The sequence below is a fragment of the Pelecanus crispus genome, chromosome 16, assembly GCF_030463565.1.
Source record: "Pelecanus crispus isolate bPelCri1 chromosome 16, bPelCri1.pri, whole genome shotgun sequence".
In the NCBI taxonomy this organism is placed as follows: domain Eukaryota; kingdom Metazoa; phylum Chordata; class Aves; order Pelecaniformes; family Pelecanidae; genus Pelecanus; species Pelecanus crispus.
Window position 1 is genome coordinate 4,235,259 of NC_134658.1, and position 22,263 is coordinate 4,257,521.

Sequence of the window (22,263 nt, forward strand, 5' to 3'; positions counted from 1 at the left end):
CCTTCAAGGTGAAGGTGCCACTTGAACAATGAGGGATAAAGTAACCGCTTTTTCAAAGGAACTTGTGCTACGGGGAGAGCATTTGCTAAAACCCCCAAAATGCAACACCTTCCAGTTAGTTTGCAAGCACAACTGCCCGACACCAGGGAAGAATTTTTTTTTTACCAGCCAAGAAAACCCTTTGCCTAAGCAGTGGATGGACTGAAAAACAAGTATCGGGGTTTAATACGCGCAGCCGACGATGCACTTCTTCCACTTGGGTCTACGCATCTGCGCGAGGAACTTTTTTCTGCAGTGACAGTCATTAAACCAAGTATCAAAATAAACTGGACTGAGAACCAGCCCTTCGGATGGCTGTGTCACAAAGTGCTAAACCAAGATTTCAAAACTAATGAAGCGTAGGCAATCACAGAGCCCTCACTATAAAGTATTATTATTCATGGTATTTTTTTAGCAAGAGCAAAAAGAGGGCTTGTACCATTACTAGAGTAAAATAAAAAATAGTTTTCAAATACTGTTCGTCTTTATTGCCTACTTTTTTAATTTCTACTGCCTGTGTACGTCTTATAAGGTACCTAATATATTAGTACAGGAGAACATACGTACAATTTATAAATAAATAAATACACATATATTGGGGGGCGTATGCACAAAAATTTTTTACTGATAGGAGTGTGCCATCAAAAAAACCCCTTAAATAGCAGACAGCAATGGTGAGACAGACCTTTCCTTTCCCCAACCCTCTCCAGCAGCTTGAGCCCATTTCCTCTTGTCCCATCTCTTGTTCCTTGGGAGAAGAGCCCAACCCCCCCCTCCCTGCCCCCTCCTGCCAGGAGCTGCAGAGCGATCAGGTCTCCCCTCAGCCTCCTCTTCTCCAGGCTGAACACCCCCAGCCCCCTCAGCCGCTCCCCACCAGCCCTGTGCTCCAGACCCTTCCCCAGCTCCGTTGCTCTTCTTTGGACATGATCCAGCTCTGCAGGGCCATCCTCCCCCCCAGCAGATCGACACTCCCACCCAACTCGGTGCCATCTGCAAACTCACTGAGGGCGCACCCAATGCCCTCCTCCAGATCACTGATAAAGACATCAAACAGAACTGGGCCCAGCACTGCGCCCTGGGGAACACCACCTGTGACCGGCTGCCAGCTGGATTTAACTCCGTTCACCACAACTCTTCATCGAATCGTTTGGGTTGGAAAAGACCTTTAAGATCATCCAGTCCAACCATTAACCTACACTACCAAGTCCACTCTAAACCAGTCAAGGGTAGACTGGACTCAAAAGGGTAGACTAGACTCGGGCCTGGTCATCCAGCCAGTTTTGTACCCAGTGAAGAGTGTGCCTGTCCAAGCCATGAGCAGCCAGGTTCCCCAGGAGAATGTTGTGGGAAATGGTGTCAAAGGCCTTACTAAATGTAGGTAGACAACATCCACAGCCTTTCCCTCATCCACTAAGCGGTCACCAGGTCATAGAAGGAGGTCAGGTTAGTCGAGCAGGACCTGGCTTTCATAAACCCAGGCTGGCTGGGCCTGATGACCTGGTTGTCCTGTATGTGCCGCAGGATGGCACTCAAGATGCTCTGCTCCACAACCTTCCTGGCAACGAGGTCAGGCCGGCCTGTAGTTCCCCGGATCCTCCTTCAGGCCCTTCTTGTAGATGGGCGTCACAGTTGCTAACCTCCAGTCAAGGGGGACCTCCCCACTTAGCCAGGACTGCTGATAGAGGATTGGAAGTGGCTCGGTGAGCACTTCTGCCAGCTCCCTTGGTATTCTTGGGCGGATCCCATCCAGCCCCACAGACCTGTGCGTGTCTAAGTGGTGTAGCAGGTCACTAACCATTTCCCCTTGGATTACAGGGGCTTCATTCTGCTCCCCATTCCTGTCATCCAGCTCAGAGGACACCGAGAACACCCCGAGAACAACTGGTCTGGCTATTAAAAACTGAGGCAAAGAAGGCATTCAGTACCTCAGCCTCTTCCTCATCCTTGGGTCACTATGTTTCCGCCCCCGCATCCAATAATGGATGGAGAGTCTCCTTAGCCCTCCTTTTGTTGCTAATGTATTTATAGAAACTTCTTTTATTATCTTTTACAGCAGTAGCCAGATTAGGTTCTAGTTGAGTTTTGGTCCTTCTAATTTTCTCCCTGCATAACTTCATGACATCTTTGTAGTCCTCCTGAGTTGCCTGCCCCTTCTTCCAAAGGGTTCCAATAAACTCTTTTTTTCCTGAGTTCTAGCCAAAGCTCTCTGTTCAGCCAGGCCGGTCTTCTTCCCTGCCAGCTCATTTTTCAGCACATAGGGATGGCCTGCTCCTGTGCCTTGAAGACTTCCTTCTTGAAGAATGTCCAGCCTTCCTGGACTCATTTGCCCTTCAGGACTGCCTCCCAAGGGACTCTGTCAACCAGGCTCCTAAACAGGCCAAAGTCTGCCCTCCGGAAGTCCAGAGTGGCATTTCTGCTGACCCCCCTCCTTACTTCTCTGAGAATTGAAAACTCTATCATTTCATGATCGCTGTGTCCAAGATGGCCTCCAACCATCACATCACCCACAAGTCCTTCTCTGTTCGCAAACAACAGGTCCAGCGGGGCGCCTTCCCTAGTTGCCTCCCTCACCAGCTCTGTCAGGAAGGTCTCTCCCACACACTCCAGGAACCTCCTGGACTGTTTCCTCTCTGCTGTAGTGTATTTCCAGCAGACATCTGCTAAGCTGAAGTCCCCCATGAGAACAAGGGCAAACAGTCGTGAGACTTCTCCCAGCTGCTTATAGAATATTTCATCTGTCTCTTCATCCTGGTTGGGTGGTCTATAACAGACTCCCACCATGATACCTGCCTTGTTGGCCTTTCCCCTGATTCTTACCCATAAACACTCAACCCTTGCATCACCATCGTCAAGCTCTAGACAGTCGAAACAGCTGCTGGTGCTGGAAGGGGCCTCTCCAATGACCCTGGTCACACCAACCTGCTCATTTCAGCATGTCCGTGGGCAGATCGCTTCGTTAAACACGAACCTGATCTAAGAGCAACTCCTCTGAGAGAGCACACGAGCCGGGAAGTTCTTTGGGGCCAGCTCTGCCTCCTCTCCTGGCAAACCTCTGCAGGGCAAGAGACCCCCCCCCAGGACATCCCTCGATGCTCAGGGTCTGCTTACCGTCACCCCACACAAAGGTCCTTCAGAGCACATGGCATTAGCTCAGCATGGAGGGATGCGTGGGTACACTCCACAGCTCTGCACGTGGCCAGCATATTTATATATTTATATAAAAATAAATACCAGCGTATTTACACACCGCTCAGTACTGGTGCAGTGTCCATCTGCATCCTTGCGATCAATGTACAACTGCCGTTTTGGGTCATTTACATCGAGTATCTGATCTCAACTCATAAAATAAGCCAGCTAATGAAGTCTTCTCCAGACATCCATTAAGAGTCTATAATGCTAATTTTATGTAAAAATCCAATAAATTTCCTCACTGAATTAACATTACAGACCTATAGTGGACTTTTACATCCGCTCCAGTGGCGGCAGGAATGCTCCAGGCATCCCCCTGGAGAGCGGTGCACCAGGAGAGCAAAGCGAGGTGAGGCTGAGCATGGTCCCCTGCTCCCCGCCTTCTGTCCCCCCTCCCCGGGTGACAGGACACTTCCCCTCCAGTGCAGCACATCGGCACATCCCATCACACCATAAAACCCATGCGACAGCCGCTTTGCAACAGGCTGGTTTGTAAAGCGGTGTTCACAAGCCACCAGTGCCCTTGGAAGATGAATGTGGGAAATCCCCTGTGCCTCAGTTTCCCCTTTGTAAAAGGAGGATAAAAATCAGTTCTTTATAACAAGGTTATACTTGTCGTTAACCTTGTATCTCCCCGGGACATCCACAAAGGTTACGGTACAGTAAAGCAACGCCAACATGACGCCAACGCAAGGAAGCCAGGTTGGTTTGCTGCTGCCACGTATCTTTGGCTCCAGCTGGCCAGCCCTGTGCTTACAGGGGATAAAATCCTGGGTGCTGCAGCCAGTCCCGTCTCCCCTTGCAGAGGAGAGGGAGCCGGGCGAGCAAGGCAGGGGCTGCAGCACTTGCAAGGCGGTGGGGATGGAGCAGGACAGGGCCACCTGCGGGGCTGGCACAGTCCCTGGGGCGGCAGCACTCACCCAGGCGGAGTTGGACTGGTTGAGCTGGTTGAGCATGACGATGGAGGTGCAGCCGTAGTCGTACACCAACCGCCAGAAGTCGGTGGTGGTGTTCTGCAGCGGGTGCAGGGTGACGATGAAGGCAGCGCTCTTGGTGTAGCTCTGCAGAGAGGGAAGACGAGCACCATTAAGGACATGGTGGCAGCACTGAATCCACTGCTGTCACACCCCGAGAAACCAGTGCAACCAGAAGACGAGTGCCACCAAAGCCATCTCCTCCATGGCCAAGCAGAGCTGGCCTCCCTGGCACAGCCTCGCTCCCTCCATCCCCTGGGGACATGCTATAAAAACAGGTCTAAGTGATCCCTGCCCTTGGTGGGGACGAAAGCACCCACTTTCTCCTCTCGGCTCTCACAGGGAAAGGTGTTTTGCACAAATAACTAGGGAAAAGATGTCACCTTGGAGCCAAGCATAAGCCGTGGCTGCCAGAGGGCTCATACCCTCAGCTCTGCACCCTGGTCCTAAGCGAAAGCATCACCCACGGCATCACCCTCACAGTGACCCAACACCTCCAGGCACAGAGAGCAGCAAAGAGACAACAGGGTCAATGGGCTTTTCAGAGAGGAAAGAAATGAAAGACCTCTATGTACTTCTCGTTCGTGCTTTGAACGAGGTTTGTCCCCTTGGTCATCCTGATGCCGGCTTGCTGAGGGATGGGGGGCCTGTGGCCGGGCTCAGCACTGCATCAATCAGACTTTTAAATTAACACACTTTAGCTCAAGCCTCTTCAGATACAGGAACACAGCAGAAAATGTTCTGTGCCCACAAATTAGCACAGCTCTCCGCTAATGGAGAGTCCTCTGGCTGCTGCATTTAGCTCATGGAAATGCTCTTATCAAACCTTTCCTCCTGCCCTGTCCGTGAGGCAGCAGTGAGACCCCCACTTTCTGCCCTCGAGGAGGGCGATGAGAGCAGTGGGGTGAGGGAGATTTCATCAGGTGTTGACCAGGCTTGCCTTGGCACCCGCAGTCCTTTGGCACCCGCTGTAAACGCCGGCAGCCAGCGCAGAGCGGAGCGCAGCTCCACCAGCCTGCCGCCGGCACTGGCACCACCGCAGCACTCTGCACCGGTGATGGGCAGCACAGACCAATCTCATCTGACAGACAGACAGACTGAGCAAACTGCTTTGGCACTTAAAGAAAATGAGCTTTTCCCGCCCCTTCCCCCACCAAAGAGGGAAATGGGTTTTATCCCTTCAGCGAGAATTTCACCCAAAGGGCTTTTTCTGTCCATAAAGAAATTTCTATTCTCTGACCCTGTAGCAGAGATTAAGGGAGGCTCAGTGGTGTACAAAAATAAAATGCATATGCAAACACCAAGCAAGCTGAAAACAAAGCTCCCATCCCACGGTAGCCAAAGCCCGCAGCCCAACGGGTGCCGCTCCCCAGGCACCAGCAGCCACCTCCGCTTTACAAACTGCTTTTTGCTGCAAGAGCAGGTAACAGGGAGACGAGATCTGAGCAAAGATAAAACACCCATGGAGTGAAAAAACCAGGGCTCAGCCCGGTGCCGGTGTTCGGCTGTGACCAGGAGGGTTTGGGGAAGGTGCCCGGGGTGCGGCGGGGCTCAGCGCTGCTCATGTGAAGCACCCCGGCTCGTTCCAAGGAGAGGAGAGTGGTTTTGGTGATAAATGACCCATCGCTCGGTGCAGGCTTGGAGCCCGCAGCGTCCTCTCTGCTCTGCTTTGCGGTCATCAGCAGGTAGGAAATAGCTTTGCCAGCAGCCATTCTGACTGCACCGGGGGGATGCACAGCAGCTTTAAGAGCAGTTCAGAACCCCCTGAATTGCACCGGGACGACGGGCAGGAGGATGCACGGCAGGGTGCTGGCAGCACACGGAGGGGATCGGTGCTACCAACACCTCCCAGCACTTCCTCTCCCTCCTGCGCTCCATTTTGCTACGAAATAAATGAAGAGCCTTTGTGTGCAGCTTGTGAGAGCAGCTGAAAAGCTCTTTCAAGACAAGCAAGACGCTGCTACACAAAAGAAGGGCTGAAGGACCCCGCTACACCGCCCCAGACCTTCCTCTCCCTGCACACAGCCGCCACGTGCCTTCGTGCCCTTGCGCAAAACAAGGCCATAAATTCAAACTGAGCAAGGCTTTGCTGTGAAAAGCTGCCCGAGACAACCCAAACCAGCCCCTTCCCTCCCCGCAGCACGCTCACATCAGTTAAGGCCGCGTTGATGTAGTTGTTGCTGTCTCCGTCCACGGAGATGAGGAAGGGAAGGCATCGGTCGGGCGGCAGGACGTCCATGCTGCGGTTCCTCTCCCGGTTGCGGGGCAGGAGGGCGATGCTGCACTCCTCCACGTCCAGGTGGGGAGTCACCGAGTTCAGGGTCTGCGAGTACACGTGCTCCCCTTAGCTCCCTTCCCGCCTGCACCAGGGCCAAAACCCCCGCCTGCCGCTCGTCAGAGCCCGCTGGTCCCAGCGGTGGTGGGCACCAGGAGGGTGAGGAGCAAGGGGGTGTTGCAGGGGGGATGCAGGCGTTTTGGGGCCGCTCACCTGGAACTCCTCCCGCAGCTGCGAGGAGTTGCTCTGCGGCTCTATCCTCACCATCTCCTTGTAGGTGGGCTTGAACTCGCTGGCGGGGATGCTGGTCTCCCCGCACAGGCAGGCTTCCAGGATGGCATCATGAATGAAGACGTACTGCTCCTTTCAGGGGCAGGAAAGGGGCGAGGGCTGAGCCTCCGCAGCCTGCCGGTGACAGCAGCCCCACGTGTCCCCGGCGGTTCCCGACACCCGCTCACCTCTGTCTGTATCATGTTGATCCTCCGTGAGCACAAGGTCTTCACGCAGTTGTAGATGTCCACGACGCCCTCGCACTCTGCCATGTCCAACATAACGTCCAAGACGATGTAGCAGCCAGTTCTCCCTGTGCCGGCGCTAGGGACGGAGGGGGAAAGTACAGCAAACACATTCCCAGTCTGCACAGCATCCACACACGGCCCGAGCCGCCAGCGAGCACGGAGCAAGCTCTGCGCGGGCAAGGGCTCAACATACAGCCCCTGCCCATGGATGTGGGGGCAGCTGGGATCCAGGCAGGGCTGCCAGGACCTCGCACGCCTCCACAACCACAGCCCAGTTTTGCCTTAAACCACCCACCCCACCGCCCACCCAAACGCACCGCTACAGCGGCCCGGGGGCTGCAAGATGGTCAGGCGGTGGGTGGGAGGGTGGGCACCCACGTCTAAGGTTCATTTTTGCTTTAAAGCAGGAAAACACAGGCTTTTTGGAAAAAAAAAAAAAAAACAAAAACCAAAAAAAACCCCAGTAGCTAAACCATCTGAGCGCCAACAGTCCTCTGGGACCCCATCCCAAAAGGGCCAACGGAGGCAGCGGGAGAGGAGGATGCTCAGCACGGAGCCCTGAGAGCGCAGGGAGGCACCCCCAGCGCAGAGGGGGTCTGAATTCCCCCCGGGGGGATCCTCGGGTTAAGGCTGAGCCCAGTGGGATGCCTGGAGCCAGATGACCCAGCAGCGGCGATATCCCAAATCCTGGCACGCTGGTACTCGCAGCAAAAGCCCTACCGATGTGGCGACCCACCCCGCGACATGTCAGGAACAGAGCCGCTCCCCCGCTCCTTTCCTACAAAGTCTTTTCCAGTGAAATACTAATTTCTGGGGCTGATGAATCACTCGTCGTGATTATCAGTGATTACAGGCTACGGGCACTAATCACACTCGCTGTTGCCGGTGAATGAATACTGATGAGGCAATTGACAGGGAGAAATCAAATAAAAAAAGATCCCTCCTGCTCATCAGTTCCTCCTTGTTTGCCCAGCAGAGGAAGAGCCATTAACCCGTCATGTAGGGACACGTGCTCAGGGGACAGAAAGCCACCGCTCCCGCTGAGACATGCCACCGGTGTCCTCGCAGCCCCGGGCTGTCCTGCTGTCCCTCCCCGCCTCTCCCTTTGGCCAGACCCAACGTCCTGACCATCAGCAGCGGTCGAGCTGCCCGTCCCGCCATGCCATCATCACCCCCAGGGACAGAGCTGTGTCATCAGTAACATGTGCTGGGGCAGCCCCCAAAAAAGTGCTGCTCCATGCTTGTCCCCCTGGACCACCCGCAGCCCCCCATGCCTGCTGCCACCAGCCCAGGGGGGACATTTTACAGCTGGATGCCATCGTAGAGGGATATCCAACCTCACACCGTCAGCCCCGGTGCCTTCCCTGCCTCAGCCTTTCCTTGTTCGGAACCCAATTTATACATTTTATATCTCCCTGCTGAGTATTTTAGCATCACTCGGAGCCAGAGGCTGAGCACCCACCTAAAACACAGCACTCTCCCCCCGGGGCCATCCATACCCCACCAAACCCCATCCCGGAGGGGGAAGCTCCCCCGCAGCCGGCTCTGCCCCACGGCCACGCACAGACCTGCAGTGGATGACGATGGGGCCGGCGTCGGGCGGCGTGGACGCCTTCACCCTGCGGATGAAGGCCAGCAGCCCCGTGGCATGGTAGGGGACACCGTGCTCGGGCCACGACGTGAAGTGGAACTGCTTCACCTCGTGCCGGGCCGAGTAGCCCCGCTGCAAGGGAAGGGTGAGACGGAGTGAGGGTGCATGGGGAGGGCAAAGCCACCCAAACACCTAATTTTCTTGGGAAACCATGATTGTGCCAGCTCAGCATCCAGCCAGATGGACCACGCAGCGGTCCACTGCTTTGACAGCCCTGCAGCTCCCTCCTCCTTGGCTGCAAGAGGGTTAAACACCAGCTGAGGAGGAAGAGGCGGCGGCAGCAGCTACAGGTCTAATTCCACGAGCATCTTTGCTACCTGCCCTATAACTAGACAGTAATTTCACATTCCTGTAGATTAAGGGGTAAATCGCACCGGCTCCATCCCCAGGTACCGCTCTGGAGAGTAATGGCCACGTAACCTGCACTCCAGCCCAGAGGAGAAAAAGCATCCTTCACCCCCGCTGCAATTACGTGGTGCTCACACGGAAATTAAATACTCACTCACTGCCAAAGCCAAAGCGGGGCTGAGCCGCTCATACCGGCAGAGGACACAGAGCTGGGGAAAAGGCAAAGGAAGAAGCTAGCGGCAACCCCAGGCTCAGAGGCTGCACCTCAATCAGGGCTGAAAGCCCCACGTTGGGGGAAATAAACAGGGTATTGGTAAATGCCAATCTGGTGATGGTTAGAGATGCCCAAGGCGGTCGTTCTCTGCCTGAGAGGGCAGGGTCGGGCAGGTCGCGGCCGGCAGGAACGGTACCGTACCCTCTCGAGAGCAAAGGTGCGGACAGCGTACTCGGCCAATGTCTCCGACTTCACCAGGGTGATCTTGATGTCCCCGTACATCTCGGAGTCATCCGGCCAGTATTTGGAACATTTCACCTGCCAGGAGAGGACGGGATGGAGTTTCAGCTCTGCAGAGGAGGCTTCTGGCAGAGGCGGAGGCCAGAGGGAGAGGGATGGGATGGGGTCCTTACCCGGCCCACCTCCACCAGCTTGGTTATCATCACGATGCTGGAACAGTGCTCCTGCCACACCATGCGCCAGAAGTCATACACCATCTCCTGCTTGGGCCCTGCGGGACGGGGGAAAGGCCGCCGGGGATGGACGGGCAGCGCCGCGATGCCACCACATTTCCCCTCCTGCCTCTGCGCACGAACGCCCCGCAGCATTTTAAGCACTCTTTTTCCCCCAGGGACACACGGTGCCGTGGGACGGCAGGAGGGGTGGGAGCTGCCCTGCATTGCTACCGCCCCGTCTGGCCCCGAATCAGCCCGTTCCCTCCCCTTCTTGCCCACGCAAGGTTAAATCCCACCAGGGACAAAACCCAGCTGCTACATCAGGAGCTGCTGAGCCACTGGCCAAGAGGGCAGGAGGAGGAGGCAGCTCACCTTGTGTGGCTATGAAGTGGTTGGATCTGTGGTAGCCCTGCAAGGGAAGCAGAGACATCAGTCCCAAGGTGGGGGAACACCAGGACACTCGAGATTTGGGGCACAGCCCCATAAAACATTTCCCAGTCACCCAAGTGGTGGCAACTCCCCACATCAGCCGGGCCAGGTCCTGGCTACCGGTGCGGTGCTACCCACCACTGCAAGAGGAGGCTCAGCAGCCACCCTGCACCCAGTACCCCCTGTCCTGGGAGGGTGCACGTCCCACATCCCACAAAAGGCTCCCATAATGCCCAACCCTCACCCCTGTTCTGCACCAAAATCCCCAGCAGCACCCAGGGTCTGCCAGCTCGACCCCGGCTCCTGTGCTGCTGGCATTGCTGCCGAGCACGGCAACGCCGTCACGAGAGTCCTGTTAATGACACCCCCTCCTGCAGCAGCCACATGGCAATAAGCAACGGCCCCGCTCCCCTCCTTCATCCCAGCGACTTACTGGGACCATTCCCAACTCTTAACGGGGACGTGCCAGCCCAAAGAGCACATCCCAGCGAGGCCACTGCCAAAGGGACCGGTGACCCGGTGTCCCACACCTTGGCCATGTGTCCAGCACAGTTCAACCGCATCACATGCGCGGAGGTAACGGCAGCTTCTCCATCCACCACGGGTCCTTTCACGGGGGATTTCTGCGGGTTGAATTCAAGCCCTCCTCCAAGCACACAGCCCCTGCTCTCCATCACCCCGGGGAGGACGTGCCACGGAGACCTCACTTTCCCCTTCCCTGGCCTGTACCCAAGTTTATCCACACATTTTCCCAGCCTGCCTCTCCCAGATGCTATCTAATGCCACGCTGCCCGGTATGACGCCTGGGAGGAGATGGGAGCAGAGAGAAGAAAGGAGGGGGGAACCATCTACTTACTTCTCGGTTAATCCGAATCTTAACGATCCCGTTGGGACACAGGTTTGAGAGAAAAAGATCAGAGACAGAGACATTAGTGAGGCAGGGCTCAAGAGACAGGTTAGAGCACCAGCCCCGGAGCAGGTCACGGAGAGCCACAGGGCAGAAAGGACACTCAGGGACAGGGGACAGGCACGGGGATGCTGCTCGGGCACGGGGAACCTGTCACGGTGGCATCAGGCCACCATTGCCAGATGACATCCTCTGGGAAGGAGGGAAGAGTGGGACCTGCTGCTGCTTCCAGGAGATGCTCGAGCCCCGTGTCTGATGGAGCCTTCCTGCACCTTCCCTAATCGCTGCATCGCTGGGGGCGACGAGGGACATCACTCTTGGGCAATGTCACTCTCCGGGGACACCAGGGCCGAGCTCTGCCCAGACTCACGTGCACCGACAGGATCGGGGGGCATCCCGGTGTAAGCCCCCAGCTGGGCCCTCGGCCCACGCAACCGCTGCATCCACCGCCCAGGGAAGAGGGAGATCCATGGCCACGAGAGCAAGTGAGGGGAGGGGAGAGAACGGAAAAGGGGAGGAGAAAGGAGGGATAGAGCGGAGCAGAGAAGGGAGAGACGCAGCAAGCAGAAACTGCGGATGGACACAAATAAACCAGGCGGGCTTTTCATGGCACGTCTCAGGGCCGCACAGTTCAGCCCGTCCTGGGCTGCCTCAGCTCCTCCAAATGCTGCTGGTTCTTTGCGGACAGACTGACAGCTCTGACAGGGTCCACAGGAAGCTCCTGTCCCAGCCAAACCCCCCCCAGAGAGAGGCACCGTCCCCACTTACGTCGATGTAGTTGGCATTGATGTAGTCTGAGTTGGGATCGCCCAGCAGCGGGTGCAGCTTCACTCGGTGACGGTCATCTGGAGAGCAAGGGGAGAAGGGACTGTCAGCGCCCGGGGGGATGAGCACGGGGACCGCACCTCACCCCGCCGGTCCCAGGGCACCCTTTGCAATTGTTTTACACCAGGAATCTGCAGAACGCAGGCAGGTGGGTTGTATTCAGGAGCAATAAGTACAAGCTGGTGAAGGTCTTTCCAAAGATGGTGGCTTAGACCAGCAGGGCCACGGGGGAGCAGCTTCCAGCCCGGTGTATCCCTGAGCTCTGCCCAGTCCTGCCAAAGGCATAGGGCACCCACCCTCCAGCACCCTGCCATCCGCCCCAGCAGGGCACCACGATGGCCGGAGCCCAGACAGGCGAGCAGAGAGCTCTGCCCAACCTTCGGTGTCCACCTGGGGCCCCAGGCGATGCTGGAGTGGAAGGGATGAAGCTGCGGAGAAAAAGCATGTGGGAAGCGGAGAGCACTGGAGCTCCTGGAGGGCCAGGCTCGGTGTCTCCATCCCTGCAGGAACGTCACCGGAGATGCAGCATGGAGCAAGGCAGCCATGCCACGCTGACTGTGAAGGGAGCTGGTGAGGAGCATCCTCTCTCCTACGGGGTCAAGCCCTTCCCCAATCTTCTGTCCTAAATCTCATCCTTTAACTGCTTTGTCTCATCCTGCATGGCCACACCAGAAGCTCCCTAGGGCAGGGCTACAGTTTCTCACAAGTCTGTACAAGAAAACACAGCGCCGGTTATCTGGGGCCTTCCAGCACCACCCAGAATATCATGGTGAAGTTATCATCACCAAGATGGCCCATCCTCAAGAGTTACCCAGCTCCAGCTCTCCTCTTTGCTCTGGTGCCCAATGCCCAACAGGAGCTCTCAGGCGGGAACCCTGCACTGAGCAAGGACCTTTCTGCTGCCCTTGACCAACCGAACCCCACCAGTTTATTCCTTGCCATGGACCACACTCTTACCAAAAATGCCCCTGAAGCCCTTCAGAAGGCTTTTCAAGCTGTCTAAGCCTTTGCTAAAGGCACTCACATGTCGACACGTGATCCTGCCTCCCTTTGGTCTTGTCCTTCTTCTTCGAAGCATCCCAGCCTTCAAAGAAACTCTGTAAGGGAGGGATGGCTGTCACGACCCGAGGGCAGGACTGTGGGGTCCCCCCAGCGCCACAACCTTCCCAGGGAGCTGGGCAGAGCGGTCCCTCCACCCAAGCACCCAGGCCCCGCAGCCCCAGCTCCATCTCCGTATCAACGCTCTGCCAGCTACACGCTTCTGTTGCATCCACAAAATGCCCCATTTTCCAGCAAATTATAGACTGCCTGGTTTTTTTCCAGGGTTGGTTGTGGTTTTTTTCTAAACCTCCCCAGTCCCTTTCTCTCCCCAGCACAGAATAGGTTTGTGTGTAATAACAGTAACATTCATAGATTGGCGTAAGAGGAGGGAAGTGGAAGGAAATTACATGTTTTCTCCCCTCGCATAATATCTGAGTGCTTTCAAATGACTAGTTCCAAGAACATACAGCAGCTTTTCAAGGAGCACTAATGATTATAGCAAGCCCTGGTTTGTCCAATACGCGAAAGGGGGGGAAAAAAGGCTCCCGCACTTGAAACAACTAAGCATTAAACAGTAATTTCACTGGGAAATTTCAATCGCCAGACCTGTGGGACACCAAGGAGTCGGGAAATCAACCCCGCTGGGCACGCTGTGGCAGAGGCGCACAGAATACCGTGGTCCATTACAAGCACGCCGGCCCAACGAGGCACGATGGGCACGATGTGGCCAACGACCCTTGGGAGGGACTTCCCTCCCGCTGCGACCACCCTCTCCCGTGTCCTCTCCCTGGGGTCCTCACGGTCTCGGGAGCTGCCAGACTGTAGAGGATTTGCTTGTCCTTAGGCTATGGCCATGCTTATCACAGGACAAGCGTGCTGGAGAGCAGAAGAACATGACACTGTGGTGCCCAGGAGGACTGGAGAAAGGGAGAAGCATCGCCAGCCCTCGCAGGAGAGGCGGGATGACGCAGTGCAGGCAGGAGAGGCGCGGGCTGGCTGGCAGAGCTGGTTTGGCTCATCTCAGGGACCTGTTCAAGCTGACAATTAAATCCTGAGCTGCCAAGACCAGACATTTGATCCAGACCCAGGGACACCCCACGTGTTTCAGAGACCTGTGAGCTCCGGCTCCTGCTGTCCAGAGCACTGCAGCTCCAGGTCTGGAGCATCTTCTCCTTGCACACAGGTCCTGCCCGTGCCACCTTGTCCATCCTACCTCCCACCCTCCCCGAGACGCCAGCACAAGATGCTCTCACCAAGATGCTCTCACCTCGTACTCCTGCTTGAAGCCGTAGCCTTCTGCCGTCTTCATCTGGTTGATATGCTGGAGGAGATCCGCCACCCGCACGGCAGGATGGAGCTGCCCGGTGTGATACGGGGACCCTTTGCGGCCGCACTGGCGGCGGGGGGAGCCCCCCAGCAAGCTGCTGGACTCGTTGACTACGCTGCTGCGCTGGTCGCCTGCAGAAGGGGAGGGAGAACCGGGGGCTGTCAGGGGAGGAAAGCTTTGGACCACGTGCCCATCGCCTCCTCGCACCCACAGAGGAGGAACGAGAGGGTACCCAGCAACATCCCCAGGAGATGCTGGTGCTGCAGCCCGTCTCTCCCCGGGGGCCACACAGACCCTCCCTGTGCTCTCTGCAGCCATTCCTACACCACAAAGCCAAAAACGCCCATTACAGCCTTTTAGGACCACAGCAGGTCTCTTAGAAATGAGCGGGCAAGACCTTAAGGGGGTTAATAAGCTTATTTCCTACCGATTGGAGCTATTAACTCCCATCTACACGAGTAAAAGCTACGTGCCCAAATATTCACACAAAGTCCTGACGTGAAAAATCACGTTGCCAAAGTCTCCAACCCAGCTTAACATTTAATTTTCCTCACTGCTAGATACCGGCACCTTATTCCTAGCACTGACACAAATGGAGCTCGCTGCTGTTTAATGGGGGAGTTTATGCAGTATTTACCTGGTTTACGCCTTTGCCATGTAATTACCAGCAGAGCCAGACTAAGACCTCTGGGTTTGCACAAAACCCGATGCTCTCCACTGCTGCCAGGAGACACGGCAGGCACGGATCCTGCAGCGGCAGGCACGGATCCTGCAGCACCCGGCCGGGAACACCGTCCACATGCTGCTGGGAAGCAGCTTTGCAAGATGGTGCATCCTAGATGCGGTTTCCCCTAACAACACTTCTAAAAACCGCCCTTGCCGGCTCGTTCACAAAGCTCCCAGACTTTTTTCTTTTCCTGTCTGCTCAAATGCAAGGGGGAGCCCCTCACCCCCTGCCTACACCTCCCGGCTGCCCGTGCAATGTGGGTGCAGCACGTGCACGGAGCAGGGTCTCCATCAGGCATCACCCATCATCAGACGATGCTCCAACCTCTGCAACCAGAAACATCTCCCTTGCAGGCTGCCAACGCGTGGCTGAACCAACGGGACAGCGTGGGAGGGCCACGCTGCGCCCCGTGGCACGGCTGACGGGCGCACCGGCCGCTGGGTTTAGTGAGAAATTAATTGCAGGCATTTGCAAGGTGCTGACAGCTCCGCACAGCCACGCGCTGAGGACCCGCTCGGGTTTCTGTGAAAAGTATTAGCGACTTTTTCTTTAAACGCAAGGAAACTGAGGCATGGCGAGGAACAGCCCCCAGCCAGTCATGGAGCAGAGCAGCCCACTCGTTTACCTTCGTTAATTAACAGTGCTTATAGGCAGGGGGTGGCCGCAGCAGAGGCTGGCCCCAGCTGTGGCAGAGAGCCCAAGCTCCTACATCTCCACCTCTACCAAGCAGAGGGATGAGGAGCGGCCAGCAACAGAGCAAGCAAGCGGGTGGGAGCAGGATCCAGCCCCACAGCCCCCTTCCCTAAAGAAACCGAGGACCAGCAGCCCCGGCTCAGCCCGCTCAGAGACCCACCCGCCTTTGAGCTTTTTGAGGACAGCAACCAAAAACTAATACACCTCGCTAGATGTATTAAAAGAAGGAAAAGTTTGCCCTCTGGGCTTCTATTATCTGCGAGACAATGCTGGGAAGCATATTAATCCCGCAGCCGGTGGAGAAGAGCTGTGGGTAAGCAGCATCTTGAAGGTACTGTAACAGATGTTATTAGCATATGGTTGAAACTGGGGCATCCGACGAGTTATTTTACAACTAAATCAGCACCGAGATGCATACTCCAGTGGGTGTTAAATTATCAGTCTCCCTCTGATGTAAACGCGGTGGCTCTTTAACCCTCCAAAGCCCAGGGCCTCGCAGAACACCGTGGAGCAAAGCCACGCCGGGTGTGCCGGGTGAAGGCTGGTGCAAAGCTTTCAACCTGAGCATAAGGCAAAGGGTTGGGGTTCACCCAGCTTCAGGGGGCTGCAGCCAGCGTTTGAGCCCACAAATGGCCTCAACCCTCCCAGTCACAAGCTCGGATCTCCCCTTCCAGAGATCGACATGCAGAGACCCAGTTCGAGCCACCCACGAGTGTTTTTCCTACAGCAAATCTGGATGATAAGAAAAGCTACGACAGACACCGATAAGATCGATGCCGTTGGAGGTTTCCTTGCAGGGCATGGGAAAGCCTGCAACGTGCCACACACATCAGGCTAAAATAGATGCAATATCCGCTACCGAGCCTTAGACAAATATTTCAGCTGTTCCTGGGATATTTCGGGATTACTGGGGACCCTTGTTGCAGCTGGATGGGAGCGGAGGGATGCTGCGGTTCCCTGTCCTTACCTCGGTTGCCATAGTTGTGGGTGTCCATGAAGGAGAGCCCCAGGCGCTCGTCCTCCTGCAGCGTGCTCTGGTCGGTGAAGCTCCTGTCAATGGCGCTCATCATGTGCGTCTTCTCGTGGCGGTAGTTAATGGTCGCTTTGGTCATGTTGACGGGTTTTCTGCAGGAGGATGCAAAGGTGAGGAGGGGGAAGAAGCACACGTAAGCAGGGTTGACCCAATGGTGCTGTAAGATCCCCCCAAAGCTACGGGGCTCAGATGATTTCGGGGAGCAGGATGGGTTATTTGCCCCAGCGGTTGCCACGCGTCGGTTTTCCAGTGCCCCAAGCCGTCACAGCCCCACGTGGATCGTCCCGCGCCAGCTGCAGCACTGCTCATCCTCAGTGTCCCCCCCCAAAAGGCCCAGTGGGAGCACTCCTTGGGCAAGCAAAGGCTCTCCTTGGCCGGCTAGCGTTGCACAGGGCAGCCCCAGCTCTCCTCCAGCCCCGTTTCTCCAGGCATTACCCACCCATCGCCCCACACCACCTCACTGCAGCACGGACCACCCAGCACGCTACGTGCATCGCTGCGCTGCACAGTACAAGTGCAAGAAGTAGAAGAAAGCCATGGACCTGTTGGAGCAAGTCTAGAGGAGGGCCACAGAAATGATCCGAGGGCTGGAGCACCTCTGCTGTGAGGCCAGGCTGAGAGTGGGGGGTGTTCAGCCTGGAGAAAAGAAGGCTGCGGGGAGACCTTAGTGCAGCCTTTCAGGACTGAAAGGGTCTCATAAGAAAGATGGGGACAGACCTTTAACAGGGCCTGTAGCGATAGGACAAGGGGTAATGGTTTTAAACTAAAAGAGGGTGGATTCAGACTGGACATAAGGAAGAGATTTTTTTATGATGAGGGTGGTGAGGCACTGGCACAGGTTGCCCAGAGAGGTGGGAGATGCCCCGTCCCAGGGAACATCCCAGGCCAGGTTGGACGGGGCTCTGAGCACCCTGCTCTGGTTAAAGCTGTCCCTGGCACTGCAGGGGCTGGGCTGGATGACCACTAAAGGTCCCTTCCAACCCAAAGCATTCTGTGATTCTAAAACCATGCTGGGGGGCCAAATCCATCCCCCAAGGGAAAGGCTGGACCCCCTGACCGCACACATACTCAGCACCCACCAGGGAGGCTCTTCCCCCCCGTGCAAGGTCCCCGTTAGGCACCTAACGAAGGTGCTGCGAAAGCCCAGAAGCTCTCACTGGGACAGAACCTCACACCCCAAATTTGAGACATTTAGGAAAACAACTGAGGGCTTTTGAGAGACAGCATCAGGCTCCCAAGAAGCCAGAGCAGGGATTAAACCCAGGAAAGACACCTGAGCCCACATCAGCGTCTTGGTGGGGCCGGGACATGGCAAGACGCTGCCAAAATCCAGAACTGAACCTGAAGTTGCTGACCCTTCCCCTTTACACTGCCTTCGGTCTCTAACGTGCGCGGTGGCATTATTTTCCCTGTGCCAAAGACGCCCTTAAAATGGACACGGCAGAGAAAAGGACTTGTTGCAGCAGCAGGGCAAGGGGGCGGCCGGCAGGAAGAGCGAAGGAGAGAGAGAATGACAATTACTTACGGGTAATAGGAATAAGAATAGTAGTTCCTCCTGGCAAGCATGCAAACAAAGAGAACAGCAGAAATTGCATAAGCAGCTTTTCTCCGGCATAGGGAAGGGGGGTTACGGGGCAACTCGGCTGCTGGAAAATTAAATGCACCGTAAAGAAACCTGGCTCCCCTCCTTTTGCATCCGTAGGTTATTTAATGCCAGGCAGGAGCCAGCGTCCCGATGGCAGAGCCCAAGCGCCAGCTTGCCGGGTGACCACGGTCCCCGCACCAGCGGTGGGGTGTCCGTAGCACCCAAGGGGTTATTCCACAATTTTTAAGACTGAACAGCAAATGTGTCCAAAATGTAGGGCAGCCCCAGGGAGCCGGGCAACCCCGGCGGGGGAGACGGGGTCAGGACGTCGTGTTTCCAGTGCGCCATTTACTGGGGGCGAGCGTATTCTGGGGGTGCATTTCCATTCCACCACGTCAGCGTTTTTCCAAAGGCAAAACGCTCCGGAGGGAGATTTATGGGCTCGTCCCAGCTTCCCAACAGCCTCGAATTCGGGGCCCTCAGCACTGGGTCTGATTTGTAGCTCTCATTTGTCCTTAGACAGGTTCACCCTGGGATGCTGAAGCAAAGCTGCTGCTCCTCCTCCTCCTCCCGCCCCGCAGCACAGGCAATGGGAATGCAGCAGCCGCACTCACGGCTTCCTACCCGCTGTCCTAACAGCACCGCTCCCGAAAACGCATCGGCACTGCCGGCATTCGCTCTGTCAGGGACAGATCCAATGCTGTACGCACGGGCATCACCGCAGAGCAACAGCAGGCGGGGAGCCACGAGCCAGTCCTGCACCCCTCGCAGCGCGCAGGGATGCTACAGCCTTGTTTTTCCAGCTGGCGTAAATCAGCAAGAATCCTTTAAGGGAGAACAAAGCCATAAAGAGGTCTGCAGATTTACACCGGCTGAGGTTGTGCCCTGCTATTTTTCTATTCCCCCTGGCTGTTAATGTACTTTCCTCCCGTGATCCCAAGCCCCGCGCGGGGAAGGCGTTTTAATTGCTGCCCTTCCTCCCCTGCTTTGAGAGCCCCCCCGGCTCAGTGCCGCCTCGAGCCCCGCACGGTAAGAAGCCGCTTTCCAGGGCACTGAGCCCAAGCGAAAAGCAGCGGCCACATCCCCAGTGCTCCTGGGGATGAGTGTCCCAAAAAGCCCTCGCCCTCCTCCCTCCCACCCTGCCGTGACAGCCGTGACCCCACGCGCACCGGCCGTGCTCAGCTCCACAGAGAGCAGGGACCCCCGCGGGGGTGGCAGAGCAGTTTGGGGGTCCCCAGGGACTGTCACCCCTGGGAAAACCTCCCCTCCAGCGTGCACCCAAATTTTAACATCTCGTTTAGAGCCAGCTGGAGGCTCTCAGCAAGGGATTGCTGACATTTCACTGGAAGCTCAGTGGTTCCCCATTAAAACCAGCCCAGGAGGATGCAGGACGGTCCACGCACCCGCGCCCCAGGGCGGGCAGCCGCAGGCAGCCCCCTGCCCAGCCCTGGAGGAAGGGGGTTGGGGGGGATGCTGCTCCTCCCAGCACCCTCGAGGAGCCAGAGCTCAGGACAAGAGCCAGAGTCTGCCCGGGTATTTCAGCAGGACACACCACACTGCTTTCCAGGGAAAAGCTGTGGATGGAGGGGTTTTCTGGCCATCATCCCAGAACCGAGCACCCCCGGGGCTCTGTTCCCACCGGTGCTGGGTGCTCACCCATCGTCCTGGGGGCACGGCGGAGGGGCGAGAGCGGAAAGATGCAACGCCTTCCCCTCCTCTCCGTCTCCAGGAACACCAGCTCGATGCAAGGGAATCACGGCCCCATCCCTAATCCACCCCTACGGCAGGACACCAGCACGGCTGGACCCCGGACAGCAACGCTCACACGGATGGATCCAGCCCCGGGCTGGCCAAGGCAGCGGGGAAGCCCAGAGACAATCTCTCAGCGCAGATCAAGCTGATTTTTGTAATTTTGGGCTGGAGGGGTACAGGGCTGCACAGCCCGGGCTCCCCCGGCTGCTGTTAGCAGGGGAAGAGCTGGTGGGACAGGGACAGCCGGGCTCAGCGCTGGCCCAGGGCCCCTCGGAGCCCAATCCTGGCCAGAAGCATTTCCATCAGGGCAGAATCGACAGAGCCAAAGAAGCAGCAGAAAAAGGCAAAAGACTGAAAAATGAGAGGGAGAGGGACAGCGGAACGAAGCTGCAGAGCCCCGAGGGCAAAGGGACATTCCTGGGATTTTGCTCCTTGGTCCCCAGCGTCCCCAGTGCCTCCTGCCGTGCCCGGTGCCACAGAGCAGGGAGGGCACCGTGCCCGGTGGGGTGCACGAGCGCACGGAGGCGCAGCTCACGGGAGGGTTTGGAGTCTGCCCAGCGCAGTATCACCACCAGTAACTCCCAGTTAGCGCTGGGGTGGCGGAGAAGGGCTGAGCAGGGAGGAGGGGATGGATGGAGGCACCAGCCGCCACACCGGGTCTCCTTACCCTTTCCGAATGACGATGATGATGGCTCCCAGGAGGATAATCAGGACGATGAGCCCTCCGGCACAGATCCCCAGGATCAGGCCCATCTCCTCCGAGTGCTGCGACACCTCCAGGGCACGCTTGCTCTCTTTGCAGGCAGCTGCCAGGGGACAAGGACAGGCACGAGGGGTCAGTGCTCAGCTCCGGGGGGAGCTGGCAACATCAGATGGGAAAACGCTGGGATTTGTCCTGCGGGATGCACATTGCTCCTTGAACACGTTTTATTCCACCGAGACGTTACGGGGCTCTGCAGTGCCACACCATGACCGTGGGCGAGTCCTTCCCTCTGTTCCCGTGGGGTGAGACGGTCCCTTTGTGCCACCTTTTGTCACACCCAAGCTAAGCTTGTCCATCCCCGGATTCAGCATCCGGCACCACCGACTCCAGCCTCCCACCGCAATAACGGCATCAAGAGGGAAAACTCAAGCAAGGGAAAAACCCAGATACCAAAGAAAGTGGGAAACAACAGTGCGGGATGGGGCTGTAATAAACCATCGCGCGCGCCCCGACTGACGGCAGCGCGGTTAACGACACCCGCGGGTTCGGGTCCGCAGCCTCGGCGGGATCGCGCCGGCTGGGAAAGGGAGGGCTCACCTTTGCGGGCGATCCGGACGCAGTTCAGCCGGGTTTCCTACAGAGGAAAAAAAGGGGGGTCAGTGTTGGATGAGCATCCGGGCGTCTCCGCTCCCGCTCTCAGCGAGGCTGGGCAGATGCAAAGCTGGTCCTGTTGGTGCTTTGATCCCCAAATCCCGGGAGTTTGTGGGTGATTTGTGCTGCAGCACCCGCTGCTGAGCCACAGGAGCTCCTGGGGACATACACACACCAAGAGATGCTGCTGAATGATCTGTCCCCAGCGTCCCCAGGTTTAGCCGAGGCCATCGCTCCTGGCACAGAGGGGACGGCAAAGCTCGAGATCATCAAAGGAGGGACGCAGCGGACCCAGCCGAGCCGCAGGTCACCAGCGCGTTCGACTACAGCTAAAACATTCCCAGGTCACTGTTCAGAGCTTCACAGGGTTTGTTTTTCCATCAGTCCAAGTTTACAAGGCCCATCCCAGTGCTCTGCATGTGCTGCCAAGGTTGCCACGAGCGATTCCAGCTCAGTTCTCCAACAAGTTTAGCATTTGCATTTTTAGGGATGGGTTCAGCTAAAATATTCCATCTTTCCATGTATCCAACTTCCGTTGCAAAATAAAAAGAACCATTTTGGCCGGACTGCCTTCTTCCCCGAGCATCCTCCAGCCCCTCGGGACACCAGTGCTGGCAACGCTGCTCCAGCCGCCCTCGGACCGAGACCTGCCCACGCAGCAAGCCTGGGGCAGGGCCGGCTCCGGCACCGCTCTTCCCGCAGTCACCAGCTCTTCTTTCTCCTGCTTCTTGCTCCATCTGGCACAAAAACCACAAAAAACCCAAGCTGAGATCCAGCTTTTTCGCAACGTCTGACAGCAGCCGGGACAAATCCATTGCCTCCCAGCAGGAAGGCTATAAAACAGCGTCAGCCACCAGTTATTATCCAGCAGTGCCCGAGCGAGCCAGAGCAGAGATCCTCCTCGTCCCTCTCGGTTCTAATTACAAC

At 56.8% G+C, this 22,263-nt stretch overlaps 1 protein-coding gene across 1 annotated transcript in view; it reads right to left on the reverse strand.

The window, feature by feature from the left end:
- The window catches only part of PTPRU (protein tyrosine phosphatase receptor type U), a 74,514-nt gene that overhangs the window by 12,496 nt on the left and 39,755 nt on the right, over nt 1-22,263 (reverse strand). The window contains exons 13-26 of the mRNA XM_075722195.1: nt 21,283-21,319; nt 20,650-20,788; nt 16,580-16,737; nt 14,133-14,323; nt 12,849-12,921; nt 11,768-11,844; nt 10,036-10,072; nt 9,622-9,719; nt 9,410-9,526; nt 8,564-8,718; nt 6,936-7,071; nt 6,691-6,840; nt 6,352-6,525; nt 4,149-4,289 (exon numbers count right to left, since the gene is read on the reverse strand). Of these exons, the coding sequence (XP_075578310.1) occupies nt 4,149-4,289; nt 6,352-6,525; nt 6,691-6,840; nt 6,936-7,071; nt 8,564-8,718; nt 9,410-9,526; nt 9,622-9,719; nt 10,036-10,072; nt 11,768-11,844; nt 12,849-12,921; nt 14,133-14,323; nt 16,580-16,737; nt 20,650-20,788; nt 21,283-21,319 (1,683 nt within the window). The remainder of the gene's footprint in view (nt 1-4,148; nt 4,290-6,351; nt 6,526-6,690; nt 6,841-6,935; nt 7,072-8,563; nt 8,719-9,409; nt 9,527-9,621; nt 9,720-10,035; nt 10,073-11,767; nt 11,845-12,848; nt 12,922-14,132; nt 14,324-16,579; nt 16,738-20,649; nt 20,789-21,282; nt 21,320-22,263) is intronic.